The sequence below is a fragment of the Larimichthys crocea genome, chromosome XXIV (assembly GCF_000972845.2).
Source record: "Larimichthys crocea isolate SSNF chromosome XXIV, L_crocea_2.0, whole genome shotgun sequence".
Taxonomy (NCBI): domain Eukaryota; kingdom Metazoa; phylum Chordata; class Actinopteri; family Sciaenidae; genus Larimichthys; species Larimichthys crocea.
Window position 1 is genome coordinate 10,706,227 of NC_040034.1, and position 20,346 is coordinate 10,726,572.

Genomic DNA, 20,346 nt, shown 5'->3' on the forward strand with positions numbered 1-20,346 from the left:
ATTGCATCTCTCGCTTCCTGTCTGAAGAATTTAAACCAGCTGACAGGTTAGGTTTTGAAACAGTTACAGACTTTCTTCTGACTAACCTGGACTGAACACACAGATTTAAATTACAATGAACCCAAAGACCCACACACACACACCTATAAACCTCACTGCAACTTTCAAACCTTCCCACTGTGGTTTGATTACACAAAATAGTTATTTTAACTAATGTGTAGTCTGAGAGTTACAAGATTTATGTCAAGATGATAAAACATTGTTTCTCTAATTTAAATTTTTTTTTTTTAAAATAAAATATTTAGACATCAAAAAAAAGTTTTTGTGGCATAAGAGGAAGTTTAGAGTATTCAAAAGTCTTTATTGTTATATCATGTCGTTATTATCCAGGAGGTGACGCTCCTGTGCGGTTTTACTGCTGACTGATCTCTTGACAAGAAACAGTCCGTGCTGAGAGGAAAGATGGTGTGAAACTGGATGATTAATAACGTGCTATAACGAAACAAAACAAAACAAATGCACAGTTACGGTCAGTGTGGTGACTCAACAATTCTGAAACATTATCAATTCAAATGTTATCCTTTTGTCTCCATCCATACAGTGAGCATTAGTACAATATACTATTGTTCTACACACTGCAGCATCCTGTACAGTATGTGTGGATTAAGGGAGGTGTTCTGCAGGTGATGAAGGTGTCTGCACATAGATGCATAGGCACATACTAATGCTGATACTATTATATATACAACAGTGACAGCAGTTAAAGGTCGGTGAGTGTTCAAGTAAGTTAGTCACAGACACAGTGCTGATGTGTGAGAAGGCAAAAGAAGACGGGGTGGCGGCCATGGCAGCCTGCTACCAGGGCTTTGACCCTGCAGCCTACCTGCAGTATAACTACACTCCACCGAGGGCTGACTTTGAAAGACAGGACAGCATCGTGCCATGGAAACTGGGATGTCTGCACAGAGCTTTCACTGAAGGTGAGACGATGGTTCAAATTTCTTTCCGAGAACGCCTCAAAGATGTAGAAATGGTTCATAATCACATTTTTTGCCCACTGGTTCACTATAGAGGGCACTTTATTATGTTTTACACCATTACAGGCAGCTACTGATTCATTTGAAATATGAAATATAAAAATAAATCAACTCCTGACTCTTGAAACTTGCTTGAGTTGTCTAAGAGTCAGGTCTGCTTTTTCGGTGTTATAGTTTGTGCAGTTTACATTTAGACTGAACTGTGTGATTTAAAGTGGGCTTAAACAAACAACAAGAGGTATGTTTTTAATATTCTCTTTGAAAGCTATCCTTTTGTATCTAAAGAGGTGTTCTTAAACGTGCGCAATCTTGAGACCTCTCACGTAAAGAGTCTGTAAAGGTAGGAGTTTGTGACGTCTGTTAATTAGTATGGATTCTTCAGTATATATAGATATAGAAATATAGAAATAGTCTAGGCACACAAATATTTTCACCTCCTTGCCAACAGTACTCAAAGAGGAGAGAAGCTGACAAATGCTACTTTGTACGAGACAACAACTTGTGCTGATATGATACAACGGAGGACTTATGGGAAAATGTAAAGGGTTTCCAGAACAAGATTATCTGCGGTCTCCTCCACTGATAAGGAACCATCAAATGAAGATCAACTTGTTGTCTGCTGCAAATGTTTGAAGACAGAACAATCGATCGAGTTTGTTTGACACTAGATCTGTGAAATGAAATGTGGGAGTAACTTTAGTAGGATGCTTTGATCAGAAAGGAAAATAATTGATCACAATCCATTCTTTGTGATTACAGAAACATAATGCACAGTGCACACTTTGCAAAATGCTGACCTTTTGAACATTTGCATTTTTTGTCAGAGTTTCTCCTCCTCCTCTTCTTTTCTCTCAGGTGATGTTAGTGGTGAGCTGCTGGTGGACATCGGTTCAGGTCCTACCCTGTACCAGGTGCTGAGTGGCTGTGAGGTTTTCAACAGAGTCATCCTCACAGACTTTTTGGAGGTCAACCGTCAGGAGCTGAGGCGCTGGCTCCGGGACGAAGGAGATTGTGGCCTGGACTGGACACCATACCTGCAGCACGTCTGCAAGCTGGAGGGACGACAGTATGGAGACACTGATAATAACTGCAATCCATGTTGAGATATTTGTTCACTCCATATAGTTGTTGGGGAGTCTCGTTATCAAGAAAAGTGTAGATAGTAAAATACTGGCACTATAATGTATATGATTCACTGAAATTATAAATCCTGCAGCACATCAGTATTGAATTTAGTGTCTTTATCTCAATTAGGCCCTCGGAGTGGACTGAGAAAGCTGCTCGGCTTCGCACAGTAGTCTCTGACATTCTCCCTGTTGATGTGCACCGTCCTCAGCCTCTGGCCCCTGGTGCTCTTCCCTCAGTGGGAGCTGACTGCCTAGTGTCATGCTTCTGTCTGGAGTCCGTCAGCCCTGACCTGGCTGCCTTCACCAGAGCCCTGGGCCACATTCAGGGGCTCCTGCGACCCGGTGGCCACCTCCTTCTCATTGGAGCTCTGGGAGAGAGTTACTATTTCGGCGGGCCCGGGGTAAAGATCCCTGTGGTCCCGCTGAATGAGGCCGAGGTGTGTGCTAGTCTGAAAGAGACCGGCCTCACTCTGATCAGGTTGGAGGTCTACACTTTACCTCAGGATATGAGGGTAGGGGTGGATGACGTGAGTGGGGTGTTTTTTGTAAAGGCAAAGAAGGAGTAAAGAAAGAGAGATAAGACAATAATAATTTAGATGTGAAGACCAAGCTTCAGTCGATAATTCATGTTGACCAGCTGTGTAACATGTTAATAAACAAAATGTGTTGATGTGCAAGACATGGAAACCCCATATTCAATTGAAAATAGCACAAAGACAACATATCATTTATCATCATCATATTGATTTTGGAAATTATGTGCCCATATTTTCTTTGTGTATTTTCAGTTAAACATGGGGGTTTAATATTTTGCAGATTTTTTGGAAACAGGGTCGTAGTATTTAATCTTAAAAAATATAGTTAACTTTCGTTTTTTCTGATTATGTTTTAATTGGTGTCCAAGTATGCCATGTACACTCTATAGAAAGCTCAAAAACGTTTTGAACGACTTCACAATAAATGTCACTGTATGTTCTCTCATGCCTGAAGTCATTTCTCTACCAGCAGGAAATTAGTAATCAGTGTCTTTTCTTCTTTTACTGCAGCTCTCAAATACAGTAAAAAAGCACAAACGTGTCATCTATATCATTTTAACTTTGAGAAAACAAGTCTGCCTTAAGTGAAAGGAATTTGCCACTTTCAGAATTTATTAAGGATCCCAAATACATACAGATGCTTCATCATCAAAATGAAATCTCCTCCTTAAGTTTCACTCCTTATCTGTTTATTCATGTTCTGACCCTCATGTATGTGACTGTCAATCTGAGAAATCTAGAGTGGAAATACTCGCAGACTTTTTTACCATGAGTTATAAAGGTCTGAAGCACTGGTTTGAATTTTTAAGAATGTATTTATGGGCTTTTCAAATGTTGTTTTAGGTAAAATCTTCATCTGAAAAGTAAATCCATCTGTCATCTGGATCTAGTGGATTCACAAACTACAATACTCTGAAATGTAGCAGAAGTAGTTAAGTCTTCAAGTAAAAGGAATAGTTGCACTTGAAGTGCATGTAGCACACATTTGCACTTACAATTACAATACAGTATCTGAGTAAATGCACTTAGTTAGATGGTTGTAAGGAATATGTGTGTTTGTTTGTTCATTACTTAAATAAGAGGAAATAATTTACGAACAGATTTCTGCTCACAATGACAACCCGATAAAACATGGAACAAAAACACTGATAGGGATCAGTGTGCCTGTAAAAACAGATATGCATAAATGAGGTAAAGTAATGACACTGGACACTCACAGCACGGAGGCTAGATTTCCAATCAGGTAATACTCCAAAAAGCTCCGAAACCCCAGGCCTACTTGTTTTTCTGTAATTATTAATTGAGTATTTAAAAATGATTTTAAAAAGACAATTTAAAAAAAAAACTTTTGCCACACATTAAAGGCTTACAGTGTGTAAGATTTAGTGGCAACTAATGGTGACATTGCAGATTACAATCAATTCAACCATCCCCCGCATGTGCCAAAAGAGGTCATTGTTACAAACACACAAGTATCCTGTAGAGCAGTGTTAGAATAAAATGTTTTATATTCGTATATTCGAGCAGAAGGCCACCTCTATCAGTTGATTGAAACAGGATCTGTAGAACAGAGGGCTACTCTGATTATCAGCCGGTTGAAAACAGAGGGACAAGATACCATCAGGGTCAAAAGTCAAACCCCCTAAAAGTTCAGTATGCAGTTAGTCATGTGAAGCATACTGTAAGATAGATGTCTCAGATCGCTGACTAAGTACAACTGAATGAAGTGACTAGGTACAACTGAACAACGAAGGGGGAGTTTAGGTTTTCCTCCTCTTTAGGAAGCTGGCTGAAGACGATTGGAGAAGCTGAGTGCCAAGAGGCTGGGACCAGCCTGTGCACCAACAAGGGAGAGCCAAGTTTAAACCAGGGCCGCTCCCCAACAGTTTTTGGACCAATGAGATAGGCACACATATTATATAACTTTGTGTAAATTCTAAGTTAGGCACTCTCTTTTTGGAAGTTAGTTGCAGCTAACTGCTTGCAGACTGCGATTTGCTGAACAAAAGAGGCCCATGTACATGTAATATTTTGATGTCCTGATGCTAAATAAATACTCGTACTAAGGAACAATTCGGCTATAGGATTCCTCTATGCCAGGGGTGTCCAAACTGTTCCACAAAGGGCCAGTGTGGCTGCAGGTTTTCTTTCCAACCAACCAAGAGCACACAGTTTGACCAGTCAACTCTCTGAAGACTGAGATCAGTTGATTAAATGAGTCAAGTCTGGTGTGCTGCTGTTTGGTTGAAAGGAAAACCTGCAGCCACACTGGCCCTTTGTGGAACAGTTTGGACACCCCTGCTCTATGCAAATCAACGAACGCGCTAACAGCAGACATGTCAAACTCAAGGATTTCTTATTAAAGGCCTGCGCTAATAGATCACCCTAAGAGGTACAATCTGGGGCCAGGTAGCATTACAGTTTGTAAAATATGAACACATGGCTGTGTGAAGAACAGGATGTCAGCAGGTTATTGGGGACCAACAAGCAGGTTAGAAGAAGAAGAAGAAGAAGAAGAAGAAGAAGAAGAGATACTTTTATTAATCCCTCAGCTTAACATGCATTTTAACTCCTGTACACATGGTTCACATCATCACTTCATTTAATGTACTCTTATAGAAGCTGGTGTGTTTGTGTTTTTAACTGGCAGATGTCGACTGTGGTGGAGAGGAGAACGCTGAATAAACTGTTATCCATCACGGACAATGAGCAGCACCCTCTCCATCACACAGTGGACAGACAGCGAAGCGAATCAACCCTGTTAATTTGCTGTATATACTTTTGCACAATATATATTTTTTTTACTATTTCTATTTTGATATTTTATTATGTATAGTTTGTTCTTTATATTTAACACAGTACACAAACAACAGATTTTCATTTTGCAACACAAGTCATGATTCTGACTTTTCATTTTCTACAGTCTGATCCAGTACATTTAGATCTGTTCCTATCCCTATTTCTAGCTTTATACACATATTAAACTTATTTATTTATTTATTTATTTATTTATTTTTACACGTTTAAATTAAAATTAAAATGTATCTGTTACGGACCTCAAGGGCTCACAAGGCCCGAAACATATTTAAAGAAAACATGAAGACAAAAGTTGCCACTAAAACAATAATACTTTTTATCAATTCAATAATGCATGTTTACTGGATGCCTGAATTTCCCTTGGGTTCAATTAAGTATCTATCTATCTATCTATCTATCTATCTATCTATCTATCTATCTATCTATCTATCTATCTATCTATCTATCTATCTATCTATCCATCCATCCATATACACGCCAGTCCAGCAAGGGGCGCTAATGAAACACACTGTTGTCCTGGGAAATAGATGCAGAGTGAGACCTCTCTCTCACACACACTCACCGTGTTTCTTAACTTTAATGTGTGTTTCTCTCCTGTAACCTTTATCGGTCTGCCAGCTACACACACACAAACACACACACACCATGTTTGCCGTAAGAAACGCTCTCCGCCTCGGATCCAGGTTGTCCGTCCCCGCGGTGGCGCGGAGAGGATGCGCCGGTGCCTCCACCCCGGTGGACGACGTGGTGAACGGACTCACCGAGGACCAGATACAGGTTAGCCACCACTGGCGAGCTAACAAACAAACAAACAAACAAACAAACACAAAAGTTCAGGTGTTCACACAGGCTTAAACAAAAGCTGTGGTCCGTCACAGCTCAACAACAACAACAACAACAACAACAAGAAGGTTACGTGTTGACATAACGTCAGGACCTTGATATTAGCCGACCTAGCTAAGCTAAACACCTGCCAAACAGACTTTTCACCTTCGGCAGTCTCCAAACATTTCTCTAAATGAAGTCTGTTTACATTTGTCTGATTTATTAAAACAACTCGTGCTGATAGTTTCTCCATTAGCGGCGTTTAAAGCTCACTGTTAGCCCACGCTAGCTGTAACGATGGCACCAGAAATGCGCAAAAACTCGGTTTATAAATCTGTAAATGTAAAGTTAACACAAGGTGACAGCAGGTCAGAGCTGTTAAATGAGACATGTGGACACTGGCAGTGAGGACAGGGGGTGGGGTTCATGTGAAGGATTTGATTGGGTGAAAGTGTCCCAGCTCATTATAAAGCTGGATATACCTGTAATGAGTCAGGAAAGTGGTTTTCTGAGTATGAACCAAACAGCTCACCTGTGTCCACAGATGAAGCTGATCAGTGTGTCAGTCTGCCATGCGGTCAACAGGGTTCCCATGGGTGCTTGAATTCCTTGAAAATGCTTGAATTTCAATTCAGTGTTTTCAAGGTTGTGAAAATGCTTGAAATTTTTGTGAAGTGCTTGAAAATGCTTGAAATTTGTGTGATGTCTATTTGTCACTGTTATTGCGCTATGGTAGTTACACAATACACCGCTCACAAGCTGAGAATACAAGCCAATTCACAATTAGTTAAAAATCAAAACAGTCAATCTACCACCATATGAAATAATGCTAATTAGACCCATATTATTATGCCATACAGTGGCACCGCTGCGCTTCCCATGACCATCATGGCAAACACAACTAGTAGGCTACCTATTTAAAGGTGCTGGAAAAATGGAAAAACTGGTGCTTGAAGGTGCTTGAAAAGTGCTTGAATTTGTTCATGAAAAAGGTGTGGGAACCCTGGGTCAAACAAAGGAGGAAAATCCACAGACAGACTCAAAACCGTGACCATGAACCTGTACAACACCTCTCAGTCATTGGCAGAGAGGAAACAAAACACAGTACACAAACAACACATTTTCATTTTGCAACACAAGTCATGATTCTGACTTTTCATTCTCTACAGTCTGATTCAGTACATTTAGATCTGCTCCTATCCCTATTTCTAGCTTTATGCACATATTAAACTTATTTATTGAGTGTGCCTGAAAGAGCACACTCTTTATTATCTCTCGGGCTTATTCTTATTCGTCTTCCGTTTCTTCCGTGTTTTTTTTGGCTCGCTTCTCCTCCCAGAGTTTTTGTCGCACATACACAAAACGGGTATCAAAACGACCGGCTCGGCCGGGAATCGATGGCTAAGACTTTTCTAAGAGTTTCGGCAAACGGTTTTGCCAAAAATCCAGAAAAACGAAGCCAAAAAATGAATGGGTGTGTATTGCGAGAACTCTCCAGACCTAGAGTGCGTGATGTCATCGCTAGAGTGGAGAGGGGAGAGAACATCAGTGAAAAATAAAAACGGATTTCACTACCCTGGCCTCAATGCCCAGCGACAGAATGATTATCACCTCAAATGTAGGAAAATTCGAGTGATCGCAGGATAACCTGTAAGTTCCCCTATATAGTTTTGGCTCTCAACAGGCTGATTGACAGACTACTCCCGCCAAAGCACTCATAGACTCCAAGTTAAAAAAAGGAGCGAAATGTCTGGAGAAAGGCAGAAGTAACGTTTCTCTCTCTTTGCTCTGAGGGCACATTTCTTCATTATCGACACAAAAATTAAATGAAAATCAGGAAGGTCTCATCGTGCCGCAGGTTAAGCCGTTCATGATTGAATTACGTGTTTGGCCAAAGTTCATTCCTGTTTCGAGAGGAGTTCTCAGCATTTTCCTCTAGTCCTCTAACTGACATGTCAACGGTGGCAGATCAGATCTGCTGCGTAGGTCCTGGTTGCTTTGGCAACCTCAGCCTGCGTGAAGGAGAAGAGGGGGGGGGGCCACCAGACAGCCGAGCGGCACAGCATTTTATTAGTAGTTCTTGGCACTTAATTGACACTTGTCTGTCTAAATGGCAACAGAGACGCAGAGCAGCTAGCTCGTAACATAGCTAATTGATAATTACCAGTAGCCACTAGGAAATGTAAATACAGTAATATTAACATGGTATGCCAACATGGTAATGTTAATTGCAGTGAAGCAAGCTTAACATGCTAAATGCTAACAGTGCTAATGCACAGCTGAAATGTTAACATGTAATGTAACATGCTAAGCTAAAGCGAATGTTAACATGTTAATCTAACATGCTAGGGTTAACCTGCATAGTGCAATCAAGCGCTAACATGCCTGAATGCTAAAATGCCAATGTAACTACGCTAGCCAATCAGTGTTAACAGTGCTAATGTTTAACATGCTAATGTTTAACATGCCAATGTTAACTGTTAGCCAAGACGTTAACATGCGAAAAGTTAACAGGTTAATGTTAATGTTAGACGCATCACCGTTAAAAGCTAATGTTAACAGCTCTAATGTTAACATGCTAATGGCTACAATAGTAATGAGTAACATGGTAAGCCAACATGTTAATGTTAACATGCTAAAGCTAACATGCCAACTGCTAACATGCTAATGTTAACATGCTACATGGTAACAGCCAATGTTAACTTTAGCACATAGCGCTAACATGCTAATGTTACATGCTAATGGCTAACCATGCAATGTTAACTGTTAGCCCATCAGGGCCGAACATGCTAATGTTAACATGCTAGGCGAACAATAGCTAATGGTAACACATGCTAGTGCTAAAATCTAATGTTAACATGTAATGCCTAACATGCTAATGTGAACTGCTAGTGGCATCAGCGCTAAAATGCTAATGCTAAAATGCCAATGTACATGCAAGGTTAACATGAAATGGTAACAGTTCCAATGTTAACTGTTAGCACATACACGCTAAAGCTAATGCTAAGCATAAATGCTAATGCTAAATGCTAAGTTGTTTTTTTGTTTTTTTTTGTGGATATTAACTGTTTAGCCCATCAGCGCTAAAATGCTAATTAGTGTAAGGCACAGCGCTAATGCTAACATGCTAATGACTGTATGCCAAAATGCTAATGTTAACAATTTAAGCTAACATGCTAAGGTTAACTGCTAGGCATCAGCGGCTACATGCTAATGCTAAAATGCCAATGGTAACATGCGAAGGTTAACATGCTAATGTTGACATGCCAATGCTAACTGGTTACCCCACCGCACATCAGCGCTAACCCCATGCTAATGCTAACATGCTAAATGCTAACATGCTAATGTTACATGCTAATGTAACTGTGAGCCCATCAGCGACATGCTAATGTTAAAATGCTAATGTTAACATGCTAATGCTAACATGCCTAATGCTACTGCTAGTCCATCATGTTAGCATGCTAAGGCTAACTGTTAACTGCTAGCTCAAAATGCTAATGTTAATTGCTAGCACTAAGCGCTAGCTGCTCCTGTGTCTAAATAAACATGTTAAAAATGGACTGTTTTGAGGTGTGCTTTTTGAATACAGACCCCCAGCAACACCCACTGCGTCACTCGCAAATTTCTTTTCGATACGAAATTTGCTGAGCATGTCAGTAATGCAGGGGACGAACGGGCCAAGTCAGGCACACTCAAAATTAGGGCTGTTAGGAAATTTTTCTAGTTTAATATAGTTATCTATTTGTATCTTTGCACACGTTTAAATTAAAATTAAAATGTATCTGTTACGGACCTCAAGGGCTCGCAAGGCCCGAAACATGTCGAAAGAAAACATGAAGACAAAAGTTGCCACTTAAAACATATAATTTTTATCAATCAAAGCATGTTTACTGGATGCCTGAATTTCCCTTGGGTTCAATTAAGTATCTATCTATCTATCTATCTATCTATCTATCTATCTATCTATCTATCTATCTATCTATCTATCTACTGTATCTATCTATCTGGGATCATTTTATATATGTTTCAGTGCTTTTGAAGTGAAATGACCGTCATGAATCAGTTATTTTAAAGTCTCTTATTTTGTGCACAGCTCAGAAACACGGTTCGCAAATTCTACGCAGAAAAGCTCGCACCTCAGGCTGATGAGATCGACAAGAAGAATGAGTTTCCAGGAATGCGGGTGAGTTGAAACACTTACAGTAGTAGCCGTAGCTCCCCGATTTAATTGAATCATGTTTATTGCCAAATAAGTTTCCACACACAAGGAATCTGCCTCAGCGTTTCAAGTATAAAGATAAAATTCAAGTGCTACTCTAGAAGCGTAGGTAGATATTCAATCTAAAAAATAAAGATGTGTACAATATGTTTGTTTTTTAAAAATGAAAACAGCTGTACATTTTGATACAGACTCCTGCTGTGCTGCTTTATATGGTAGTTGTGTCATCCGTCATGTAAATTTACCAAATTTATCAAACCAAAAGCAGGATTTCTTTCTTGGTAACTTCTTGCGTTCTCACTCCTTCAGGAGTTTTGGAAAGAGATGGGGGAGATGGGACTCCTTGGCATCACTGCCCCAGGTAAGAGAGCTGGAGGGAAAAGCCCTGTCATTTGATATTTAGAAGTAGTTTTAATGCTACACTAATGATAGACTTCTTAAAATGAATTTACTCCCTGCGTCTCTTTCAGTGGAATATGGGGGGACAGGTTTGGGCTACCTCGATCATGTCATTGTGATGGAGGAAATGTCGCGAGTCTCAGCGGCCATCGCTCTCAGCTACGGCGCCCACTCGAACCTCTGTGTCAACCAGCTGGTACGCCACGCCACCGAGAAACAGAAGGAGAAGTACCTGCCAAAGGTCAGGACCAAAACAGCTCAAGCTCAACCATGTGGAAAAATCCATAAAAGCAGACACTGAGATGGATTCAGTTCTTCATTCTCATCATGGTCTTTCTTGTTTCCAGTTATTGACAGGAGAGCATGTGGGAGCTCTGGCCATGAGTGAGCCCAACGCTGGATCTGATGTCGTGGCTATGAAACTCAAAGCCAAGAAGGAAGGTAGGACACCAAAGACTTACTTATCTGTACTCACCTCTGCCTTTGTGCTGCTGCAATGCTGCTCACAACTCTCATCTCGAGATTAATGATGTCCTGTCTAGTCATTTATATATTTATACTCATACATGTATACAGCATAGACCTGATATCTGAAATGTATTACAATGCTGTGGTTGCTCTGCTGTCAAACAAAATCATCAATTAGTTATTTCTTTGGGATTGTACTTTTTTTTTTTTCATGCTGAATATTACAGTGACTCAGCAACGCGCCATGTGCGTGCTGGATGACCAAACTATCGACGTGAGCAGTGGATAAATCTAAAGAGACAGCAGCGAAGCAAAAAGTTACAACCTGTTTATCTGAATTTTTGTGTGAAACAAACATTAAGTAAAAAAAATAAAGTATTAAAAATATAAACAATAAAAACATATATGTTTATATATAATATGTTTTAAAAAAGAAACAAGCTGTATAATTTGTGCAGGAATGTTCAAGTATTTGCCATAACATGGAAAGATTCACAGTATGCAGAATATTTTTAATGTGCAGATATTTATTAAAATGATGTATGATTCAGTGCTATGAGGCCACAGACTGATCGGACAGTCGAGGTAGTTTAATATTAAGCTGAAGACCGGACAGCTAATACCGAACTTTACCACTAGGTGTCGTGCATCACAGAGCCGCTCCCAAGTGGAACATAAAGAGAGCCATGAATGAGTATAATATCATTTAAGAACAACTTTCCAACATTTGTTTTTCACAACAGGCTCCTGCAAATATTTCACAATAAGAAAAGGTGTCTGAAATTAGGGTTTTAATTTGAAATGGATAATGCAAATACTTATGTTTATAATAACAGTATAATGCAGTGACTTTAACAGGGTACACAAGAACGATTCAATACAAGGCTCAATACTGCTGCTATGTTACTGACTGTACTAGTGGACTAGCTACCTCACTGACCTGCAGTGCTGCTTGTCAGGTACATTAGTTATATTAGTTATATTGAAAGGGGAAAATCTTTTTTTTCAGCTTTCCAGCAATTAGTTAGAAATTTGCCATGAACACACCGCTAACTCTACACCACCCACTGCTCAGCCGTGATGCTACACACTACATGTGCTGCAGACAGAGCTGAGAGTATCATAGCGACCGCCCTCTAAATGGTTAACAGTGCTGAGAGCTGCTTCTTGTCTCTTTTTAATTTGCCAGAACGGCCCGTAATGACAAACGTTGGTTCAGTTGGTTTGCACAAAATCAAACCGGTTTAAGCTCATAAACCAGACGGGACCAGCAAAACCAGAAACTGACCCAACCCAGTGAGACTGAACCTCAATGACAGGCAGCGTTTCTACATTGTGTATGTATTTAAGTAAACGCCGTCTAAGGTCACATCCCTTCACAGTTATGTAGCCAGACAAGAGAACTGTTCATTTTGCAGCCTGGTAAAGGGTTTAGAGACGGAGAGAAACGTTTCGTCTCTTGCACAGCATGCGACTAAATTCAGAATCTCTTCATCAAATCATAAAATGTAGTAATCGTACATAGAGAAAGTAAGATTTCAAAACTCTCCCTTGATAGATTTGCAATTTCAAGGTGGATTTAGACATTTTACAGGTTTTGTAACTGCACTTGGAGCACAGATGAGTACCAGGTTTGGCTGATTGTGATGATGAAGCAGTTTGTATTTTCTCCAAAAACTCAGAGTCAGTGATTTCCCACATACTGCTGCACCGCATGAGCCAAGGAAACCAGCAAAAGAACAAAAATGGACCAAATCCAATAACAAGAATTAATGCAAATATACAGACGGGAATTTCAAGCAGGAACAACGTAAACACGAGTTTAAAGCGTCTAAAGCTGATATTTTACGCTAATATCAAATGACAATGTTAAAGGTGTCACTCGTAGCGATGAACCTACGAGTCATCAGCTGAATCTACAGCTTCCCCTTCTATGAAGCTTTTATATCATTGTTTATCTGTCTGTCTGCAAATATACTGAATTTACATGGTTTTGTTTCCTGCTGCATCTGGCAGCTGTTTTCTGTGACAAAACCCGACCTACAAGAAACAGCACACACACACAGTTAGCAGGGTTGCCATGGCTCTGGGAATTGCTTGAAAGTGCTTGGATTTAGCCTACCAAGAATCTCTGAGTTGTAGCCTTGTGAGCTCCGCCAGCTCAAATTTAAATTCTGACACCACATTTATACATCTGGAGTTCTGGACCGAGCTTGACACGTTCTTTCTGCCGTCCTAGCTCAAATATGTGGCGTGCTGCTGATGTATCCTGCAGTGTTCGGGTCCCTTTTTGGTTCCCGCCCCACCCAGGGAAGACATATTCGAAGCCTCTCGTGAATTGTTGGACTTGTGGTTATTTTGTTCTTATTACGTGTTTCCTTCAACTTCTTTGAAATGATAAAATTGTTCAAAGGGCCCATAAATATGTTGCTTTTATTACATTTATGATATGATTGTTAGCTCTGTTAAGTGACGTAGAGGTTCCAGAATTTTTGGCTTCACCATGAAATGATAAATATAGTTGGAAAGCCCATTAAACATTTAATATGCAAATATATTGAGCCTCTGGTCATTACCAGCTTAAGTTGAAAAAATAATTTAATAGTAATTTGCATAATTTAATAATTTTAAAAAAAGTCACAAAACTATTCATATCACTTGGGTCTGTATTAACTTTGTTAAGTTTTTGGAATAGGAAAACTGTTGCATGGTACCGTGCTGGGTTAGACTGGTAAACATCTACATGAATTGTTGTCCCTTAATTCTGAAGTCATTTGTCCTTGAAACGTATCAAAACTAAAGACCTGAGTTAAAGACTTGCTGGGTAAATGAATGTGGGTTCATCCGGTGGCAAGAAACAACTCCAAGTGAATACTAATGTTATGATATGTCAGTACTGCGTTCATAACTTGTTTCTGATTCCCCTTAAGTGGCCCCCAAAAAAATCTGTTACTGCATGTTTTAAGGCAAAAAGAAGTTAGGACAGGAGGAACTTGGAGTAGGACACAGAAGACAAAGTCATATTATGTTTCTTAAACAAAGAAGATACGTAAAGGCGCCTGCAGGAGTCACACATGTTCAGAGAAATGGAAGTAAAGCTGTTACGTGCTTTACACCACTGAGTGAGTGTGACATGTGAGAGTGCTGTCACCTCAAGGGTGTGATCCTTTGCTGAAACTATTGTTGATTGTTGTAAGGGTAATGATAGAGCAGTGGTGTGTGTGTTTGGTTTGTACTGGTTCAACCAGACAGTCTTAGATGTTTCCAGGATGAGAGAATTTATTGTTGAGCTGTCTGAAAATATGATGGCTTGAAATGTTTATGAGAAGGTAGCTATTAAATAACCACAATCACAGGTCGGCCGTCGTTCTGCTGTGACAGAATGTTTTTGAAATCTTACGTTTTGTACTTTTTTTGTAGGTGACTACTACATCCTGAACGGCAACAAGTTCTGGATCACAAACGGACCAGATGCGGACGTCCTTATTGTTTATGCGAAGACAGATCCAGAGGCCCATCAAAAAGGCATCACAGCTTTCATAGTTGAAAAGGTAAATCCAGTATAAGCGACGATGTAATCTTCTCTGCCTCTGGTTTTACGTGTTTGGGACGTGGTGGGTTGACATGTTTCGGTCTGTTCTGGGGATCAGCCTTGCATTTTGTTGAAGAAATAGGCTCCAAAATGATGTGAAAGAAAAAAGATCATAGGGATTAAAAGAAGGTGCTTTGGTTTTCTCTGTCTGTGTGTGTGTGCACATGTTCTAGGGAATGCCAGGTTTCTCTACAGCACAGAAGCTTGATAAACTTGGCATGAGGGGATCCAACACCTGCGAGCTGATCTTTGAAGACTGCAAAGTCCCAGGTGTGTGTTTAACTGCACACACTCCATATGTTCACATGGTTTTAACTGGAGAATCCATAGATCTTTTTCTTTTCTTCTTTGGCTCATTACTTCGCACATGTGTCGTGTGATCCTCTTTCATCAAGTAGGCCTTTTATTTATTTTGTTGAAAATGTTTCTGTGTTGTAGAGGAGAACGTCCTTGGTCCGTTGAACAAAGGTGTTTATGTGTTGATGAGCGGCTTAGATCTGGAGAGGCTGGTGCTGTCGGCCGGACCTGTTGGGTAAGTTCGTATGACAGCAACATTACATAAAATGAAAGTAGATACTGCAAAAATAATACATAAAATGTGATATGATGGGGGGTAATTTTTGTGTTTTTTAGCATTTTTGTAACACATTCAGCTACTGTTTGCAAAGTGCTGGCCACACGCTCACTGATGATAATTTCCCTAAGTAAATACTTATCAGTCTGACCGTTACTTTTGAATATTGTACTTGAAAACTCTGCCTGAGTTTTCTGAGGAAATAATTTGAACATAAACACTGTCCTCTAATTAGACTAAACAATTATGACACGTTCATTTGCAAATGTGTGTAGTTAATATTTATCTACATAATAAAAGCAATGTTTTTATTTTATTGGGCCTGTTGTTGTTGTTACTGTAATGCTTAGAAATTAATCTAAAGTGAATAGTGAAACATTTATTTCTTTGTTTCAAATGTTTATCAGTCAACACACTCAATCCAGCTACATGACATCAAAATGAATGATTTTAGTTTTGGTGTCCTGTATTTTACATCATGTGAGCTGGTTGTTAAATATTCTGCATAATTATATAATTAATATTCTGTATACTGAGACTTATTAGAATGGTCTTTAACATGATTGTTACTTTTCAGCATCATGCAGGCAGTTCTGGACTTTGCTGTTCCCTACCTTCACGTCAGAGAAGCTTTCGGACAGAAGATCGGCCAGTTTCAGGTTTGACCTTCAGTCATCACTTCATACAACAAAGTAGTAAAATCGCAGTAAACATGCTGTGTTAACATTTTATGCTCATCTGTTTGCAGCTGATGCAAGGCAAGATGGCCGACATGTACACCAGGCTGAGCTCCTGTCGGCAGTACGTCTACAACGTCGCCCGGGCTTGTGACAAAGGACACTTCAATTCAATGGTGAGAGGATGATTAGTCACTAATCTGCTCCTACAGAGAACCCAGTTTGGAAAAAAGCTGATTTAACTTTAGCCTTAAAAGTTGTTAAATGTCCAAGAAGAGAAAAGACATTTTCTTTTACAACTTGTTCAATTAAACGTTTAACAGGTTTAATTGAATTGTATAATTGGAATCTCAGATAATGATTTTAAGACTCTTTTATTTATGATGTACAGTTTTTTTATGATATGTAATAGTGTTAGATGGTTGATATTGATGTGTTTAGTGTCATATTGTTATAAAATAAATTGTCTAATTATTTATATTTTGAATAAAAGGTTTTGAAAAGTGAAATGTGTTATTTAGTAGAACCCCTCTCATAATTCTCTTGTTCCCTAAGTCCTGATCTTATTTGACCTGTTCCTAAATTGTTAACCCATGTTTGTCTCCATCACTGCACACAGCGACTGTGTTGACTTGTGTTTTCATTGCAGGACTGTGCCGGAGTGATCCTGTATTGTGCGGAGAACGCCACTCAGGTTGCTCTGGATGGCATTCAGTGTTTGGGTAAGTGCCAAGAAGCAGAGTGGATCAAAACTAAACCTCAAAATAAAGACAACTGTTGTGATTTTACCTTCCAGTTGGAATTCATTTATTAAAGTCAGGAGAATCTAATTTGTGGACAAATAACTGCAGCAACGAAAAGAGATTAGATTCTGATGAAGACTTAATCTGGGGTTTACACACAACTATGGGATTTAGTACCCGGGTGGTGGTTTGATGTTAACATCATTGTCAGGAGCTGGAAGCAGGGCTGTACAGGTGCAGCTAATTTGTTAAATAAATAACACGCTGTCTAGTGAACGGCTGCAGTGTGGATGAGAGGTAGGAGGCTTACTCGACTGCATAGTGTGAACATGGACGCAGTTAGCTCTTCAATTTTTAGCATCGAGGATGATAGAGAAGTGTGAATATACTATATATACTGTAGTATTAATGGATGGACTAGTGGAAGTAATGAATTAAGGCAAATAGGAGAACGAATGGATTGATATTTCTTATTTAAATATAAGCTTAATTTTAATGACGGACATTAATTGCTCTCTAGATGTGTTACATTCAGTGTTTTTGTAATTATTTTGTATGCTTCTAAGGAATTTGCCTTTTTGTGTTTGTTATCTAGCTCACACCAAGCTTTGATGAAACACACAACACAGTATTGACTTGTTTTGCCTTGTAAATGCCGTAAAAATATAGTATTTTGTGCACAGAATGCAACAATATATTCAAATGTCAAGTTATTTTGTATAATCTTGCTTAATTTAGACATTTTTCACATTGTAGTCTGCTGACCTGATTACTTTAAGTAGTTTAACATCATCAAATAATGATGAGGAAGATGGATTATGATAAAGTCTGACTTAAATTGTAAAATACAATCATAAAACTGGTTGAGTTATTTCAGCCCTAGAAACACAAGTTTCATCAGAAGCAACTGACAAAAGTTCAGCAACTTATTTAGTTTATATATGTAATAAAGTAATACATGTGCGTTTTGATTCTGCAGCACTCAGCTCAGTTACTGCACACTAACTTATATGCATGCGTCACCTGTCAACAGGTGGGAATGGCTACATCAACGACTATCCCATGGGGCGATTCTTGCGTGACGCCAAACTGTACGAAATCGGCGCAGGCACAAGCGAAGTTCGCCGCCTCATTATCGGACGAGCATTCAACTCCATGTTCAAATGATCAGAAGTGAGAGATCGTCAAAGACTGTACGAGTGGTTTTGTCGCGGATGAACAGTTACTCACACCCAGGGCCTTACACTGTATGAACTGTAGCTGCTGTTAGGATGTTGTTGGAATATCACGTGTGACAGAATCAACTTTTAATTCACATATATAACATAACACGAAATCACATGATGCTGATCTTACAAACAAATTAAATGTTGATTTACTAAGTTAAGTGGTGTTAATGTCATTTTACTAGGCAAACTAGTTTCAGTTAAAGCGACTTGATGCCCACTAAAATGCCAATTAAGCAATACAATTACAGGTATCGAAACATATAAATGGGCAGTATCGCAGATCTTCCTCTTATGTGATCAGAGGTAAACGTCTTTTTTTTATTTCGTGATTGTATTAAAGTGTCCACCCATTGATGTGATGAAAACTGATCCCTGTGTTATCTTGAACACTCCGACCAGAGCTCCAAAGCTGCTGCTATCAAGAGTTTGACATTAATATGTGATGAATGCTGCTTATGTTCACCTACAACAACAACAACAACAAGAGGGTTGAATCATCAAATCATTATATAAGAACAGCTGATGTATTTGATGGTAATGAGGATGCAGATGTGGGGCTCGGTGCTCTGGGACACTTTGTCAGGCTGTAACAGTAAATATCAAAAGAAGTTAAGATTTCACTTTATCGTAAATGTGTGGGGCGTTTTTCTGTGTGTGTCTGTTTAACATCCATTTCATGATCTCAATGCAAACCGAACTGTTTCTGATCGATAAGGAAAAGCAGCTGATGTCTGAATATTTTGTTGTAGAGAATTAGCATTAGAAAAGAGTTTGTTCATTTTAGCAGCAAACATATTCCACATTGTATCCTGTCTGTACAGTGCGAGTGGAGAAACCCTCCTAAATATTTTGTCTTTTCTCCAGAGTATCAAAATTTAAATGTACAGTGTGAAAATATGTATGTAATAAAGTAGTTCTGTTTGCAGTAAATAACAGTAAGTAAAAAATATTCTTATTCCTGCACTAGTTTTTAATGTCCAACATACATACAGCGCTCGATTGTTTCTTAATAATTCAGAGTTAAAGTCAAATTTCAAGAACACATCTGCAATGCAGCTCAACCTGATAAAGACCGTTGTAACATGGTCCCCATGATGATGTCATCAGAGTTTCATGATGTCCTCTGCGGGTTATTTCGACTTTGTCAAATTTACAGCCGAGAGTCTGCGTTGCAAACTGGGAACGTGAGTTTAAAATGCATAGAAGTTTACTCAGCAGGGAGTGTTAAACAAAAATATGCTATGTTGGATTGTGGGAAATGTAGGATCCTTCTTTTTTTAGTTTGTCCCATATGAGGGACTAAACATATCTCATCTTCTGCTACTTTGACTGTGAACTTGCATTTAAACCTCAGTATGCTAAATAACCCAGAGTAATATCTTTTGTTAGAAGCTTAGCTCCTTCATCCTTCATCAATGCGAACTATGGGGTAACACTGTGATTCTTTTGTTGGTGCTTGCACTAAACCCAAATTTAAAAAATATATCCGTATTGGCTGTCAAAATCTGAAAATACAGGTGATGTAGACAAACAAATAGGCAGTAGATGTTAACATCTACAGGCACTCATCTTACAACACTCTAAGTAGTCTCCATTATATACTAATATATTGTATTTCTATTATAACTGACTAAAAACATTGTCCGGAGAAAGTGTCTTATTCCCATGAAACTATATAAAAAAAACACTTCTGTGTTATTTTACAGTTTTGATGTTGTCAGTGTTAATCTGCCATGTAGAAAGTTAAAAAAAAAAAAAAAAAAAAAAAAAAAATTATGTGTCCAAACATTTGACTGGTGCTGCATGTACAGTGTGTAATATTCACATCCTGCAGTATGAATCTAATTGATTAAAAGTAAAGCACACAAACATTAGCAGCAAATGTACTAAAGTCATTATTTTATTGACCCATTATAAACTCATTATAAATACTACAAGAACAGCATTTTATTGATGAGCTCAACCAGAATACATTTAAAGCAACAATATGTTTTATTAACAGATAATATGTTTGTACATGAAGTCTTCATCTGCAAAGTAACCATTATCAGATATTTATGTTAAATAAATGTTGGTATTATGAAATGCAGTGTAAAAATATCA

General features: G+C 38.9%; 2 protein-coding genes across 2 annotated transcripts; both read left to right on the plus strand.

The window, feature by feature from the left end:
* Positions 1 to 323: 323 nt before the first annotated feature.
* On the plus strand, positions 324 to 3,130 carry LOC104922126 (phenylethanolamine N-methyltransferase). Its single transcript, XM_010734872.3, has 3 exons — positions 324 to 980; positions 1,893 to 2,103; positions 2,292 to 3,130. The coding sequence occupies exons 1-3, from the start codon at positions 809 to 811 to the stop codon at positions 2,728 to 2,730; spliced, it is 822 nt and encodes a 273-aa protein (XP_010733174.2). The 5' UTR covers positions 324 to 808; the 3' UTR covers positions 2,731 to 3,130.
* A 2,887-nt stretch (positions 3,131 to 6,017) lies between these two features.
* Positions 6,018 to 19,198, plus strand: ivd (isovaleryl-CoA dehydrogenase). The gene is made up of 12 exons (XM_027275217.1): positions 6,018 to 6,294; positions 10,436 to 10,525; positions 10,871 to 10,922; positions 11,032 to 11,201; positions 11,308 to 11,401; positions 14,849 to 14,979; positions 15,194 to 15,290; positions 15,459 to 15,552; positions 16,172 to 16,253; positions 16,343 to 16,447; positions 16,921 to 16,993; positions 18,048 to 19,198. The coding sequence occupies exons 1-12, from the start codon at positions 6,163 to 6,165 to the stop codon at positions 18,179 to 18,181; spliced, it is 1,254 nt and encodes a 417-aa protein (XP_027131018.1). The 5' UTR covers positions 6,018 to 6,162; the 3' UTR covers positions 18,182 to 19,198.
* Positions 19,199 to 20,346: the final 1,148 nt, after the last annotated feature.